The sequence below is a fragment of the Artemia sp. Qi Xiang Cuo genome, chromosome 11, assembly GCF_049724085.1.
Source record: "Artemia sp. Qi Xiang Cuo chromosome 11, ASM4972408v1, whole genome shotgun sequence".
Taxonomy (NCBI): domain Eukaryota; kingdom Metazoa; phylum Arthropoda; class Branchiopoda; order Anostraca; family Artemiidae; genus Artemia; species Artemia sp. Qi Xiang Cuo.
This window is the reverse complement of record NC_142804.1, coordinates 62,177,290-62,195,003: the sequence shown is the minus strand read 5'-3', so window position 1 is coordinate 62,195,003 and position 17,714 is coordinate 62,177,290. Positions and strand designations below refer to the sequence as shown.

The following is a 17,714-nucleotide window of genomic DNA, read 5'->3' as shown; positions in this document are numbered from 1 at the left end:
AAAATTTCCCTATCATTCATGAAATTTTGCTTTCCTTATCGATAGATGTGACACGGGCATTACTTATTTTATGGAATGGAAAACGCAAAATTTGAACGCTGTAGGTTTATGAGTATTGATTTTTAGGCATACCAAATCTTTAAGTATGAGAATCTAGAGAGGGTATCAAAATAAGCGAAGTAATTATTATCAGTAGCATAATATATAACACGAAACGTAGAAACTACCCAATCCGTTATTACTTACTAATGGATACTTTTGTAATTAACTACCCAAAGCTTTCTCCAAATTGCTCCATTAATTTTCCGAAGGGACAACAGGGCCATGTTCCAGTTCACAGCTCTCTTGTGGATTAGGGCCGTCGCATACAACATATGTGATATCTTGTGGATTAGTCCCTCTTTCACCACCATATTCAATGGTTAAACAGACTTTTGGTCGAATTCCTTTGGGTCCAAAATGAAGAAAAAATGAAGTAGGAACACTCGAGGTTTATGGAAGAGGTCGCTTGAAGGGGTTTAAAGGTTTCAAAATTTCACTAAAAGCAGCTTTATTCAGTGTAGACTAATCGGTTTTTCTGCAGAGTGAATACGTTTCCATTTTGGCATTGATTCAACAATACGAATTAACATAAGACCGATTTTTGGAGTTTTTTTTCAAAGATTTTCTCTGATGTAACAGCTAACTAATCAGTTTTTCCAAATTTATCAAAAGTTTCACATCAAGAGATAGTAGAAAATTGGATCTTTTCTAACGAATAAAAAAAGGGGGGAATAGTATAGTAAAATTAACAGTTGGTTTGCTTTCCTTTAAAACATACACAGATAATATTGGCAGCTATATTACAACATTATCAGAGAACTACTTCTCTTTCTTATATTAAGCTTTCTTGATAATTTTCAACAAATTTACTAATCAGTTTAAAGGCGTGTTAATTGTTCAATAGGTTTTCTCGTGAGATCGAACTGATCCTGAAAATGACGAAAATGCTTGTTCGGTCTTCGTTTGGTATAAAATTATCCAATAAATTCGAAGCCCTTAATGAACTCTCAGAAGGCGTCGAAGAAGCCTGGAAGACGATTCGCAAAAACTACAAGGATACGGCCGAAGAACCCTTGGGTTTAGAAAACCAATTAAGCAACAGTGGATATCCACAAAGACCCGGGATCTCATAGCAAATTGTAAGAAACTGAAGCCGAAATCTCTCAAGTTAAAATGGTCAATTGCGTTGACTAAGAGCTTGGCGTACAAAGAGGCTGATAAAAGAAGTAAAGAGAAGTGTCAGGTTGGACAAACAGCAGTATACTGTAGTTCTGCCTGATATACCACCCCAACCTATCTTCAATCTCAGCATCAGTGACGACGATCCGACAGCCGACGAGATATTTTTAGCAGCAAAAAAATCTGAAAATTGGGGAGGCTTCCGGGACAGACTGCATTTTAGCAGAAATGATCAAGTCCAGCCTGAGACGAACCTTGGCCATCTGGCGATCCTTCTTCTCACTCCTATGGCAGACTGAAAGGTTACCCAAAGAATGGAGAACAGGAACTATAGTCAAATTCTTCAAGACAGAAGATGCAAAAGAATACGGGAACCAAAGAGGCATCAATCTTCTCTCAATCCCGGCGAAAGTTTTCATGAACATAATACTAGGAAGACTCCAAACTGCCTTTGATCCCCACTTACGTGAAAAACAACATGGATTCCGGCTAAGGCGATCCTGTGCCAACCTCATCTTTACTCTACGCACGATGCTGGAGGAATCTAAAGAATGAGACAACACCTGTACATACTCTTCGGAGTACAAGACAGCACTTGATTCAGTTCGTCGAATGGTTGTCAAGCTAGTTCGTCAAATAGTAGCCATGTACGAAGAACAGAATACTGTGCTAAAACCTCAGATGGCAACACGCACTACTTCAAAGTGATGACTGGCGTCAAGCAAGGGTGTGTCCTGTCATTTTTTCTCATCGTCTGAGTTGTAGACTACATCTTTTGACAGATTAATGGCCATGGAATCCGAATTGCAGGAAAGCTTCTCCATGACGTCGATTTTGTCACTCATGTTGGGGGGACAAGCAAAACCTTCAGAAATTCCTGAATAAACTCCCGAAGAAAGCTGAACAGTTCGAATTACATATCAACGCTCCAAGGACTAAAGCTATGTCATAGAAGTTCACCAACGGGAATCAAACTAGGAGATAAAGAATTCGAACAGGTTTAAAGACTTAAAGAAACAGAAACAGATAAAGATACAGACAGGTTTAAAGAAACTTATAAAGACTTCAAGGATTTGGGCAGAACAATATCTTCCAGTGGTGACTCTGAAAAAGAATTACGCACTAGAATAGCCTTAGCCAGCGCGGCATTTCAGAGACTGGAAATCCACAATATACTCACAGAAACTGAAACTCGGACTGTTCTAGACCAATGTTCTGTCTGTTCTGAGTTACTCAACGGAATACTTAAAGCTAATCACGAAACAGGAGAAACGTATTACCGCCTTTGAAAATAACAGTCTTCGCCGGATCCTAAGGATGAGCTGGAGAGACCATGCCAGCACCGGCAAGATCCGTACTCGCACATACCAACCAAACATCGCCTCTGTTGTGAGGCAACGAAGATAGCGTTACCTTGGACATATCCTCAACGTGCCAGATCATAGACTTCCTAAAATGCTCCTTCACTGGCAAACAGAAGACACCCGTCACCGAGGAAGACCAAAGAACACCCTCCGTAGAACGTACGTACGTGACAGAAGAACCCTCCAGAGGAGTCTCATCCCAGAGTGGAAGGACATCTACGCAGCGGCCCACTTGAGGGAAGATTGGAGAATACTCACTGCGTCCTGTGTCCCTCTGAAAGCACTGGAGGAGCTAAGGTCTAAGGTTAACAGACAACACCGTAATGTGACAAAAAAGATGCAGTTCTATTTTTAATTATGTGATGGAACAAAAGTTCAAGTTTTTATGTTTTCTGACCGGATTTTTCTCGTCCTGACAACGAAGGAAAGTTGCCAGATTTTCTTATTTCTTATCAAGTTTTGGGAATATACTTGTAGTTTGTCTGAAGGGAGTTTATCGGAACCAGCAACATTTTAAAAGTGGTCTAAGAGAGAAAAAAAAGTTTTGGAACCTCTGCTTTAGACAGACAGTGACTTTCGCTTGCACTATTTGTCAAGACACTTTAAATTTGCAGTGATTTAATCAGCAGCGAAATACATAACATAAGCTTCAACAGCGAAATAAACAATATAAAGATATTTTAATAAGGAAACACGGTAGTGAGGTGCGCTTAAAGAAAAAGACATTATTAGAATTAAATAGTCATAAGATACATATGCGTATTTGCGAGTGCTGAAGGCAAGGGCCAGTATTTTCATTTGATTTAATACGCAAATACAAGAGTTAGGCGAGGCCTGAGCGAGCAGAGCAAACAACCAAAACAAAGAAAAATACAAACAATAGGGAAATAAACAATACAAATAATACAAACTTACATCATTATCAGACGTTCCACAGAGGCTGCAGCATTTGCACTCAATACACTGCCATCTATATTTGAGAACAGAAACCATCATATTTGCAGTAAACTGAAGACACGATGGATGACCTGAAATTAAATCAATTATTAGGAATAATTTAATTTTTCCTGACCTTGTTTGATTAAAAAAAAGTAGCTTTAATTTCGTCGGGAGGGGTGTACTTTCAAAACATGAAAAAAATATCTGCAATGAATGAACAGTTTTAGCAATGTAGAAAATAAACTGTACATAGTCCATTCTGAGTTCATGCCAAAAATAGTTATGAATATCCAGTGCACGTGCCTTGAGTAGGCTCCAGCATAGGCAAAAAATACATTCTGCATCTAAGTAGACAGTCTGAATAACAGAAAATATGACTTAGCAATCTATAATCGACGATTCAAGAAAGTGCTTATATAGACAGATGGCTTATTAAAATGCATAGCCTTCTCACAGAAAATACATAGCGTCTGTTTATTCAACGTCATTTTCGTAAAAGTAAAGTAACATTTTCGTCCCCTGCAAGACGTAATAGACGGGTAAAATATCAGGGACGACAAGGACGTTTCCAGGTTTTTTACGGGGGGGGGGGGGTGCGTCCTTGGTGCCTGAAGATGGGTGATTTGAACAGAATCTGGATAAATTACTTTAAGCTTTGTAAATTAATTCTTCATCTTCCACCTTGGACAGAAAGGCGCTTCCTTATAAATATTTTTGCTGTTTCTGATATAGAGCACAGGAAGCTCTCAGGTATTGCTCCCACACACTTATTCCCTACCATCGTCTTATCCAACTTAACAGTTAATTCTGTATTCTTTCTCTTCTGTTTTTTTTTCTGCATCTAAGTAGACAGTCTGAATAACAGAAAATATGACTTAGCAATCTATAATCTACGATTCAAGTAAGTGCTTATATAGACAGATGGCTTATTAAAATGCATAGCCTTCTCACAGAAAATACATAGCGTCTGTTTATTCAACGTCATTTTCGTAAAAGTAAAGTAACATTTTCGTCCCCTGCAAGACGTAATAGACGGGTAAAATATCAGGGACGACAAGGACGTTTCCAGGTTTTTTACGGGGGGGGGGGTGCGTCCTTGGTGCCTGAAGATGGGTGATTTGAACAGAATCTGGATAAATTACTTTAAGCTTTGTAAATTAATTCTTCATCTTCCACCTTGGACAGAAAGGCGCTTCCTTATAAATATTTTTGCTGTTTCTGATATAGAGCACAGGAAGCTCTCAGGTATTGCTCCCACACACTTATTCCCTACCATCGTCTTATCCAACTTAACAGTTAATTCTGTATTCTTTCTCTTCTGTTTTTTTTTGTAGATTATAATTTTTCTTCTTGTATTATTGTTTCTCCACCTTCATACTATTTTTGTGTGTGGGGTATTGGGTTAGAGGGTTATTGTTTATAAATAAAATAAAACTGCAAATAATAAAAAACTCAGAGAATCTAATGATAACTAAAGATTAAAAATTTTTTTGGAATACCAAATAAAATAGTAACTAACGGATTTTCAGACTTTATGAGCATTAAATAGCGAAAAACAAAATAGCAAACCAACATTATAGCATGTAAAACGAGTTTTCATTGTGAGTTACGCCCTTTGGGCGCTTTCTCGTTCCTCTTGTTTCAAACTGAAAGAGACATTATGAAGTTGGACCCCCCCCCCCCCAAAAGTTTGTCTGACTCGTAAAACATAACAAAATGAACATAAACAAATTTTTGATGCGTTTTCAATTTTTTGCACTCCCCCTAAAAAAAAATCCGTTTGTAAGCTCACCCCCCTTCCCCCCCGAAAAAACAAATCCTGGATACCCTGATTGCAATGATGATGTATATATGATGACATAATGATGATATAATATATGATGACAGTCTAGAGTTATGAGAACTTTATTGTAAGGGCTTTAAACTTCACAATTTCAATAACAGGCCATTTTTTATATAGATTTTCTTCTATATTTGTCTACAATAAAAGTTCCATTATATGCTAATAACAAGAAACAAATCTTTTTTTTTCGAACCAATTGAACATCCCATTCGTCATTTATTTTTTAACCGAATTACATAACAAATAAGAGCTCCTTCTCGTTGTTATGTAATAGTTGTTCTATTAATTTTGTTGTAGTGGTATACAAATTAGCTAGGCTGCCCATTTTTACTGAATAAATCTATGTCTATGTCACATTGCTTCATGTTCTTCTTTGTTAAATGTCCAATCATTTTTTTTTGTGCAGGATAAATTGTATACATTATAGCCAACAGCACGATATAATGATTTAGATTTGGACAATTTATTTTTGTTTTGTAGTTAAACCCAATGACAAGGAAGTTTTTGGGACCGCTTTTTGGATGTCACTAAACAATTCTCGACATATATAAATTAAAGAAAAAGAAGATAGAAAACAATCAGCCATATCACTAGTAGCGAAGCGAAGGGAAGTTTTTTCAAGATATTGGCTCTATGATGACCTTTAGAGGGATGTATGCAATTTAGAGTGCATCAATTCAACTTTGTTACTCGAGGGGCGTATCCATGTCCAAGACCCTAGTACTTTGCATCACTTCCAGTTGATCTATTACCTGATCTTCCACAGTCCGCACAAGATACCAGCTCCTCAGAGTTTCCTGTCTTCTTATTATTGGCCACATCTCCTAGACAAAAATCGCAAAAAGGTGATGGAGCAGCTCTTGGAGCCTCAGTAAGGGGTTCTTTAATAGGTGAAGGAGTTTGTGACACTGCTGGGGGTGTTGGTGCATCTGGCAGAGCAGGAGTTGGAGTCTGGAAAAAATTGAAAGGTGGTAAGAAACGGATCGAGCCTGTAAAAAAAAAAAAAAAAAAAAAAAAAAAAAAAAAAAAAAAAAAAAAAGATACTATCAAACTAGCCTTAGATTTTGTTCAGACCAAACATTTCAGATCAACTATAGATTTTTGAATTCTTAACAATACTCATAGGAGATGATATACTTTTTAATTTGATTTGAACGCAAATTCAACTACATTAAAATCGTAGTTATTCTACGAGAAAAAGCTGGGTTTAACTCCATATTCAAACTACGTATCAGCTATGCATTTTCTGAATCCTCTTTATAAAAAAAAAAAAAAAAAAACTAGCGGTAGCCTTTCAAACAAAACGCATAAAAAAGAAAAAAAACCATAGCGCTCTTATCCTTTTGTGAGAACTACTACTGCTAACAACCCATCGCAGCACCAAGCCGCCTGTGGCCAACATATTTACGCACGCTCCTTCTCCATCCCAATCTATTCAAAGCCCCCCTCTTTATACCCTCCCTAGAAGTTCCCATTTCCTTTAAATCTTTCTTTATTACATCCTCCCACCCGAGACACGGACACGTCCTGCTTTCCGTTTAGCCCTAGACTGTTGGCCGAAAAGGACAATCTTCGGCAATCTGTCATCCTTCATTGTGAGAACCAAAGAAAAAATAGCTACCTTTCGCCAAACGTGAAACTTTAAGTCCTACTCCCCCCCAAAAAAATCCCAACACGATCCTCCAACCAAAAACGATCCTCCTTTTTACACATTAATATCTTCCTTTGCCCCACCCCCTTTTCTAAAAAAAAACTGAATGTATCAACTCGATCCCCCAGCCGTGAGACATATTTGGAGAGAAATAACAAAAATGTATGTTAGTATTTTAATGAAACATAACGACTGTATGAGAAATACTTGCTTGGCTTCAGGATTCAAATCCCCATTGCACAGGCTGCTTAAATTGATACTTTAAACAATTTTCCGATTAGAAGTGGTATTTTGTAGTATTTTTATAGATAGAATTTGTTGCAGTTTTTTTTTGCATTGGTTTCATGATTCCCAAATTCTTCATAGTTTTTCTCAGAAAAAACCGTGGCAAAAGAAGGTTTTCTAAAATGACACTTCACCTCTCTCACATAATTAAACAAAAATCAATGTTCAGTGATGATGGTGATGAAAAAGCACTGGAGGAGTTAACTTTAACATTTTGAGCTCTAGATTTTAACATCATTTTTTATACAGACTGGGTGTAATTATTACATCATTTATTCCAAAGATATCAGGTTCAATCTAAGTTCCTATATTCCAAAGGAATCAGGTTCGAATCAGGACCAGGTATTCTATTTTTTTCAAGTTGTTTAATAACGATTTGAAAAGAGAAAATAAAATTAAAAAGTTTGAAAATTGTAAAAAATTGAACTCTGGCGACATGCTACAGTTTGCCACACATACGAAATAATAAGAGAAATTTCGCACTTCCTCGTAAAAATAACAGCATGATTGCAAATTCCAAACTCAGTAAAACCAAGCATTACTTAACTTCATGGTTGCATATTTGTCAATTAGCCTAGTCCTATTTCATCTCTATTTAATAAACAGGCAAGACATAATATTAGATTACAGTAGTACCATGATAGATGAAGATTATTTCCCAACTCATGGACAATTTTTACGTCCGGTTTCTACATTTATCATCATTTATCATATTCATTTAACATGTCTGCATTTGCCGTTGTGCTTCTAATGCAGGTTTTTACGCTGAAACAGAAAATACACTCGTCATTTTATCACTCAGATTCCTTACGTGACAAACTTTTAAGTTTTGTTTAATTTAGCTATTTTTACATTTAAAAAAGTATTTCTATTGTTTAGGAATTTCCTTAATTAAATTTGAATCAGAATTAAGAATTAGACTTCTTTTTTTTCTAAAACCAAGAGTTTCTGCCTGATTTTTTTGCTGTTTCCGTCAAGAATACCAAGGATTCAAATTTCTTTTTTTAACTAAAATGTCAAACTTTGGCGAAAAAAACTATCCCAAAACTCAGGTGATATGAACGTTTTCAAATCCAATTAGAATCGTACAGAACATATATTTTTTTTATTGTTGCACACTTTTATAATTCAAATTTGGAAAAACTAAAACATATATACCTGGACCTGCGGTATCAAAGTAGGGGGTGGTGGTGACGGAGGATTAATGCGCGGTGGTGAAATTGCAGCAGCTCTCCGCTTTGTATTCTCTACCTGGGGAGACGGGACTCGAGTAGGAAGAGCAGGACTAGGGCGTGAACGCCCACCACGACCTAGAACATTAAAGATTATAGAAAACATATAGGCCTATATTCTTTGGATTTATTATCGTTAATCTACGTAAGCATACTGGTACATATTTTGCTATATACCAGGAGAGAGCCTAAGATTTTGATATACAATCTCTGCAATGTCAAAATACGCTTTCGTGTAACCAATGTAAATTTTTTTTCGACATATTCGTAGGAGGCAAGGGTGGAAGTTGGTTAGAATTTAAGCTTACAACTGTGTAATTTTAAAATGTGCATTACGCTTTGAAATTTGATTATATATATATATATACATATATTTTTTTTTTTTTTTTTTTTTTGGCACATTAAGGGATATGGATTACTTATCAGCTTTGAAATATGCACTTCCGTAATTGATATGATCTTTTATTCACCAGATTCGTAAAAAAAGTAAAAGCTGCATCCAAACAAGGGTAAGGGGTGAGGGAGGAGGAGCCAACCCACCCGTGGATTCACCCCATATTTGAATATTCGAAGAAGCAAACATTGTAATACTATTTTTTAGACTGAAACTATTGTTGTGGAAACTATTCCACAAAAGAAGATAAATTAGTACATCAGTTCGTAAATAAAGTTTTACAGCAAATCTATTCGCAAATAATCGCAATAAGTTCCGGCCCTTTCCTTTAGAAGGCAGTAGCAAATAATAACCATCTTTAGGTTCTTCTTAAATTGCTTTTGCACAACGCATGAACTTGCTACTTCTTTCAACTGTGGTTAGTTATTGATAATATTGGCTTGAACGTACCGTACATCTAGCTACAGATCAGGCGACAAGAAACTTACATTTTTTTTTATTAATGTTAATTTTTGAAAGCTGAATTAAAACAGCTGAATTCATTTAACGATACTGTTTATAGATACTATTTTTCCCATCTAGCAGACTAAACATACGATGATAGATACTGGAATAAGTGGATAAAAGCCCGCTTTAATATAAGAAAATTTTTAGCGTATTTTTAAATTACAGATATGACTGATGTACAAAATACATACGTGACATACATACAAATACATACTTTGGCCAAGTCACTTCTAGCCAAATAATTAAAATAGGCTCTATCTTAGATTTAAAATTAAAAGCCAAAAATTGACTCGAGCCCTTGACAAAAAACATACCCCTAAACATTCCCTAAAAGCTTTACTTTAATATCCTTAATCTTATTAGCAGCAGTAATAGTAACAGTGGAAGTTTTAGTAGCAATATAGGCATAGTGTCTTTAGATTAGCAAACATTCTCCTCAACATGCCCTGAACGTTTCAACTTATACTCTAAGCCCTTCCTGAGATATTACTGATACGCCCTTTTGACAACCTGCATACATACAGTGTTTTGATTTGGTTCAACATTCCCTGACTTCGACATGAAAAAAGTTTTACTGAAGAAAGTAAATAGTGAAGTTGAAACTTAAAAAGGAACAAAAGTTACTGCTTTGCGGTTTATGCAATATATATCTACAAAACTGCTTCAAATAAAATGGCTCGTGGTATTTCCCTCTATTTGTGAAATTCTAAAAAACTAGCGAGGTACTGAAAATGCCAAACCGACACAACAAAACAGGATTAGGAGCCGAGAAATTCAAAATAGTAAGTAGAAAATAAAAGACTAATTTATAAAGTGGTTCAAAATCTTTTACCGGCCATGAAAAAAAATGTTGCAATACAATTTTAATTCTCTAAAAACTTAAGCAAGCTTAGTTTTCAGTAAAGCGCTAATTTTTCAGAATTTTACAAATACATTGAAATATGAAGTCCATTTATATTAAACAGTTTTCCAGATATATGCTGCATAAACTGCGAAGCAGTAATTTTTGTTACTTTTAAGCTTCAACTTCGTACTTTTCTTTTGTCAAAAAAAAACTTTTGTCAAAAAATATATTGTTGTTCGTTTTTAAGTTTTAAAAATATACACAATAAACCTTCCAAAAAATTAATGTCTAGCTTAGTCGAAGACATTAAGATGAAGAACATGTCGAACTTGGGGCCAATGGACCTGTGAGGCCTGCGCCACGACCCAGAGGGTATGGGTCCACCGCGTTATTAAAAAACTAGACGAAGAAACTATAGAAGTCAACATGAGTTTTTGTTAGAATAGGGCATTAAATATAGGTTTTACTTCGCATAGCCCTTTGAATTTCCAATCAAATGAGCCTTTTTTGAAGTTTCTATGACAACGCCTTCTATAAAAACCTTATATGCCCCCAGGCCATAACTTAAAACCCTTGCCCCGAGGGTTGTGGGGGAGTGTCCTCCTCAAAACATATTTTCTATCGGGAGAACAGCTACACTGAACAAAACGGCTATCTCAAAATTTTGATTGGATGTGTTTGGGGGAATGATGGGCGTGGGGGGGGGGGCCAGTTGCCCTCCAATCACTTTCGACTATTAAAACGGGCACTAGCCCTTAGAATTTCCAATCGACTGAGCCTTTTTTTAATTTTCTACGACAACGCCTTCTATAAAAACCTTATATTCCCACAGAGCATAACGTATAAACCTTGCACCGAGTGTGTCGGGGGATTGTCCTCCTCAAAAAGATATTTTCTATCTGAAAATCAACTACGCTGAACAAAATGGCTATCTCAAAATTTTGATTGGATGTGATTGGGGAATTATGGGAGTGGGGGGGGGGGCTAGGTGCCCTCCAATCGCTTTCGACTATTAAAAAGAGCACTAGTCCTTTGAATTTCCAATCGAATGAGCCTTTTTTGAAGTTTCTACAAAAACACCTTCTATGAAAACCTTATATGCCCCCAGGGCAGAACTTAAAACCCTTGCCCCGAGGGTTTTGGGGGAGTGTCCTCCTCAAAAAGATATTTCCTATCTGGAAATCAACTACGCTGGACAAAATGGCTATCTAAAAATTTTGATTTGATGTGTTTGGGGGAATGATGGGCGTGGGGAGGGGGGGGGGGGGCTAGTTGCCCTCCAATCAGTTTCGACTATTAAAAGGGCACTAGCCCTTTGAAGTTCCAATCAAATGAGCCTTTTTTGAAATTTCTTCGACAACACCTTCTATAAAAACCTTATATGCCCCCAGGGCATAACTTAAAACCCTTGCCCCGAGGGTTGTATGGTAGTGTTCTCCTCAAAAACATATTTTATGTCTGGAAATCAAATACGCTGAACAAAATGGCTATTTCAAATTTTGATTCTATTTGTTTGTGGGACTGTGTGGCGTAGGGGGGGGGCCTAGTTGCCCTCCAATCACTTTCGACTATTAAAAAGGGCACTAGCCACTCCAATTTGCAATCGAATGAGCCCTTTTCGAAGTTTCTACGACGACTACTGATACGAAGTGCCCGAGTATGGAGAAAAAAAACACAACACATTGTGCCCACATCGTTCTTTACTTAGGCAGCGCTAGCGCGCTGCCTATGATATGTCGATTTTAGACAACTGAAGGAACTCAAAAGGATTAAAGATGTGAAGTTAATATAATTTGCAAAAATTTGTGTTATTATTATCAGTAAACTTTTCTTCTGCAATGGTACAAGTGATTTTGAAATTTTCATAAGAAAGTATACTCTCATTATTATTTCTTCTTGTACTTCAATATTTAAGGAGAACTAACAAATAGAAGTGAAAATTACACCATTGAAACCACCATAATCGAAAACCGTGTACTGGGTAATAATAGTCCACTATCCTGAACAACAAGTGAATTAACTTTTTTTTTAAGAGAAGTATTGAAGTATCTCCTTTTTTTTTCTTCGCCATTAGTGGGCGAGAATACCTATTTCAAAAACAATATTATCATTATAAGGATTCGAACCTGGGTTACCACACCCAGAATATAGGGTCCTAACCACTAGCCCACTAAATCCTGTTTAGTTTGTTCTATAGGGTTTGGAGCTCCCAAAAGGTCTTTTACTAGGTGGCAGAATTTTATGACAATAAGAAAGAACTCGAAGTTCTACTGCCACTCGATGCACCTTTTTATACTTTTTTCAAATATATATCTACAATATATACGTTGATATGAGAAAGAGCTTTCACTTGTACCTTTATATTTCCGTAAGTCCGCAGACAATTTACGAAACTTATTAAGGGGACTAGCAAGTGGAGTATATTAGGACAGATTTATGGTTTCAGACAGTGGCGTATTTTCGTCAAAATCCTGGGGAGGGGGGGGTCGGAGCCCCCCCCCAAGGTCGGAGCCAATCTTCTCAAATCAAGTGAAAATGACAGTGAAAACTGAAAAATAAGTCATAATTACCATAGAAGCAAATAAATCCTAAAGAAAACTGGCTTGTTTCTCTGCATAGTTGAATTGCAGGCTTATCTTAATTTTGACAAGATTTTTTTTGCAGAAGCTAAATTTCAGCTGGGGGAGGGGGCGAACTGAGGTCTAGGGAGGGCAAACTTGGGTCTGGAGGGGCAGTTGCCCACCCTGCACCATAGAAAATTACGCCACTGGTTTAAGACCGTGGAGGTATTGATATTGCTCAGTCTCTTTTGTGGCACAATTTCTAATGTTACTTAAATATATGGCGACTTACTCTCAAATTATCCCTTCCCCAACAGTCTTCAACAAGATAAATAGAAATGTCAATGCTTTCCAAATAAAAGTGATTTTCCATTTTGTTCAAGATGGGGGGTTGAAATTCTCCTGTGAGGGTTTTGACCATGGTGAATCCAAGACAGACATTTCACTTCGATCCGACGTCATTATCGAAGAGTTCCGGACTCTTTTTCTAAATTCCTATACATTTGTTTCCCCCAATAACATTTTACTATTAAGATTTTCCAATAGGCAAAACTCAAAGTATTTGAAAATATCCCAGTCCCCTGTTTTGCCTACAAGTCCAGTAGGTAAATCTTTGAGTCATTTTTGGGTTTGAGCCAATTGCCATGGTCTGGCTCTCAGGTCTTTAATCACTTCTACCAAGTTTATCAAATTCAACTACTTATTTCGAATTGCATCGAAATAACTAGTTTCCATTTAAGAATTAGCTACAAATGGTGATTTTTTCTCAAAGGACAATTATTTTTAAGCACTTTGAACTTTTGGTAACTATGAGCTGTGTTTCCCTCTTTACTAGGTTGCAGCTATCATTGCAACCATGTTAAAAAAAGAAAGAAAACAGGTGGCAATTATGACCTTTAACTGGGCTGAAACTTTATTGATATAAATTTTTACCTTTTATGATACTGTCTATGTCTTAGATTTAAGTTAAGACCTGAAAATACGTTAAATTTTTTCAACTAACAGCGACCAAGTAACACCACAACGCAAATTCCGGTTTGTATGTCAAATTGAAAGCGAAATTCTTTCAAGTCTTTTTAGATTCCGTTTAGAATCCGATTCCGGCAAATTCCGGCTGGTATGTCTTATTGAAAGCGAAATTCTTTTAAGTCTTTTTAGATTCCGTTTAGAATCCGATTCCGGCAAATTCCAGCTGGTATGTCTAATTGAAAGCAAATTTCTTTTAAGTCTTTTTAAATTCCGTTTAGAATCCGATTCCGGCAAATTCCGGCTGGTATGTCTTATTGAAAGCGAAATTATTTCAAGTCGTTCTTAAAACAAACCAAACCTAGATGCATCCTAAAAGCTGATGAAGTCCTTTTTAAATTCCATTCCGGCAAATTCCGGCTGATATGTCCAATTGAAAGCGAAATTATTTCAAGTCTTTTTAGAGTCCGTTTAGAATCCGATTCCGGAAAATTCCGGCTGGTATGTCTAATTGAAAGCGAAATTCTTTTAAGTCTTTTTAGATTCCGTTTAGAATCCGATTCCGGAAAATTCCGGCTGGTATGTCTAATTGAAAGCGAAATTCTTTGAAGTTTTTTTAGATTCCGTTTAGAATCCGATTCCGGCAAATTCCGGCTGGTATGTCTTATTAAAAGCGAAATTATTTCAAGTCGTTCTTAAAACAAACCAAATCTAGATGCACCCTAAAAGCTGATGAAGTTCTTTTTAAATTCCATTTAGAATCCCATTCCGGCAAATTCCAGCTGATATGTCCAATTGAAAGCGAAATTATTTCAAGTCTTTTTAGAGTCCGTTTAGAATCCGATTCCGGAAAATTCCAGCTGGTATGTCAAATTGAAAGCAAAATTCTTTCAAGTCTTTTTAAATTCCGTTTAGAATCCGATTCCGGCAAATTCCAGCTGATATTCTAATTGAAAGCGAAATTCTTTTAAGTGTTTTTAGAGTCCGTTTAGAATCCGATTCTGGAAAATTCCGGCTGGTATGTCTAATTGAAAGCGAAATTCTTTTAAGTATTTTTAAATTCCGTTTAGAAACCGATTCCGGCAAATTCCGGCTGGTATGTCTTATTGAAAGCGAAATTATTTCAAGTCGTTCTTAAAACAAACCAAATCTAGATGCACCCTAAAAGCTGATGAAGTCCTTTTTAAATTCCATTTAGAATCCCATTCCAGCAAATTCCGGCTGATATGTCCAATTGAAAGCGAAATTATTTCAAGTCTTTTTAGAGTCCGTTTAGAATCCAATTCCGGAAAATTCCGGCTGGTATGTTTAATTGAAAGCGAAATTCTTTTAAGTCTTTTTAGATTCCGTTTTGAATCCGATTCCGTCAAATTCCGGCTGGTATGTCTTATTGAAAGCGAAATTATTTCAAGTCGTTCTTAAAACAAACCAAATCTAGATGCACCCTAAAAGCTGATGAAGTCCTTTTTAAATTCCATTTAGAATCCCATTCCAGCAAATTCCGGCTGATATGTCCAATTGAAAGCGAAATTATTTCAAGTCTTTTTAGAGTCCGTTTAGAATCCGATTCCGGAAAATTCCGGCTGGTATGCCTAATTGAAAGCGAAATTCTTTTATGTCTATTTACATTCCGTTTAGAATCCGATTCCGGCAAATTCCGGCTGGTATGTCTTATTGAAAGCGAAATTATTTCAAGTCGTTCTTAAAACAAACCAAATCTAGATGCACCATAAAAGCTGATGAAGTCCTTTTTAAATTCCATTTAGAATCCCATTCCGGCAAATTCCAGCTGATATGTCCAATTGAAAGCGAAATTATTTCAAGTCTTTTTAGAGTCCGTTTAGAATCCGATTCCGGAAAATTCCAGCTGGTATGTCAAATTGAAAGCAAAATTCTTTCAAGTCTTTTTAAATTCCGTTTAGAATCCGATTCCGGCAAATTCCAGCTGATATTCTAATTGAAAGCGAAATTCTTTTAAGTCTTTTTAGAGTCCGTTTAGAATCCGATTCTGGAAAATTCCGGCTGGTATGTCTAATTGAAAGCGAAATTCTTTTAAGTATTTTTAAATTCCGTTTAGAATACGATTCCGGCAAATTCCGGCTGGTATGTCTTATTGAAAGCGAAATTATTTCAAGTCGTTCTTAAAACAAACCAAATCTAGATGCACCCTAAAAGCTGATGAAGTCCTTTTTAAATTCCATTTAGAATCCCATTCCGGCAAATTCCGGCTGATATGTCCAATTGAAAGCGAAATTATTTCAAGTCTTTTTAGATTCCGTTTAGAATCCGATTCCGGAAAATTCTGGCTGGTATGTCTAATTGAAAGCAAAATTCTTTTATGTCTATTTAGATTCCGTTTAGAATCCGATTCCGGCAAATTCCAGCTGGTATGTCTTATTGAAAGCGAAATTATTTAAAGTCGTTCTTAAAACAAACCAAATCTAGATGCACCCTAAAAGCTGATGAAGTCCTTTTTAAATTCCATTTAGAATCCCATTCCGGCAAATTCCGGCTGATATGTCCAATTGAAAGCGAAATTATTTCAAGTCTTTTTAGAGTCCGTTTAGAATCCGATTCCGGAAAATTCCAGCTGGTATGTCAAATTGAAAGCAAAATTCTTTCAAGTCTTTTTAAATTCCGTTTAGAATCCGATTCCGGCTGATATGTCTAATTGAAAGCGAAATTCTTTTAAGTCTTTTTAGATTCCGTTTAGAATCCGATTCCGGAAAATTCTGGCTGATATGTCCAATTGAAAGCGAAATTATTTCAAGTCTTTTCTAGAGTCCGTTTAGAATCCAATTCCGGAAAATTCCGGCTGGTATGTCTAATTGAAAGCGAAATTCTTTTAAGTCTTTTTAAATTCCGTTTAGAATCCGATTCCGGCAAATTCCCGCTGATATGTCCAATTGAAAGCGAAATTATTTCAAGTCTTTTTAGAGTTCGTTTAGAATCCAATTCCGGAAAATTCCGGCTGGTATGTCTAATTGAAAGCGAAATTCTTTTAAGTCTTTTTAGATTCCGTTTTGAATCCGATTCCGTCAAATTCCGGCTGGTATGTCTTATTGAAAGCGAAATTATTTTAAGTCGTTCTCAAAACAAACCAAATCTAGATGCACCCTAAAAGCTGATGAAGTCCTTTTTAAATTCCATTTAGAATCCCATTCCGGCAAATTCCGGCTGATATGTCCAATTGAAAGCGAAATTATTTCAAGTCTTTTTAGAGTCCGTTTAGAATCCGATTCCGGAAAATTCCGGCTGGTATGACTAATTGAAAGCGAAATTCTTTTATGTCTATTTACATTCCGTTTAGAATCCGATTCCGGCAAATTCCGGCTGGTATGTCTTATTGAAAGCGAAATTATTTCAAGTCGTTCTTAAAACAAACCAAATCTAGATGCACCATAAAAGCTGATGAAGTCCTTTTTAAATTCCATTTAGAATCCCATTCCGGCAAATTCCGGCTGACATGTCCAATTGAAAGCGAAATTATTTCAAGTCTTTTTAGAATCCGTTTAGAATCCGATTCCGGAAAATTCCAGCTGGTATGTCAAATTGAAAACAAAATTCTTTCTAGTCTTTTTAAATTCCGTTTAGAATCCGATTCCGGCAAATTCCGGCTGATATGTCTAATTGAAAGCGAAATTCTTTTAAGTCTTTTTAGATTCCGTTTAGAATCCGATTCCGGCAAATCCCGGCTGATATGTCCAATTGAAAGCGAAATTATTTCAAGTCTTTTTAGAGTCCGTTTAGAATCTGATTCCGGAAAATTCCGGCTGGTATGTCTAATAGAAAGCGAAATTCTTTTAAGTCTTTTTAAATTCCGTTTAGAATCCGATTCCGGCAAATTCCGGCTGGTATGTCTTATTGAAAGCGAAATTATTTCAAGTCGTTCTTAAAACAAACCAAA

General features: G+C 36.3%; 1 protein-coding gene across 4 annotated transcripts in view; it reads right to left on the bottom strand.

Moving 5' to 3' along the window:
• Positions 1 to 17,714, bottom strand: part of d4 (double PHD fingers d4) — a 51,382-nt gene that overhangs the window by 2,564 nt on the left and 31,104 nt on the right. For all 4 annotated transcript variants that reach the window (XM_089096935.1, XM_089096933.1, XM_089096936.1 and 1 more), the window contains 3 exons: positions 8,462 to 8,613; positions 6,120 to 6,318; positions 3,501 to 3,613 (listed from right to left, as the gene is read on the bottom strand). In XM_089096935.1, coding sequence (XP_088953061.1) covers positions 3,501 to 3,613; positions 6,120 to 6,318; positions 8,462 to 8,613 — 464 coding nt within the window. The remainder of the gene's footprint in view (positions 1 to 3,500; positions 3,614 to 6,119; positions 6,319 to 8,461; positions 8,614 to 17,714) is intronic.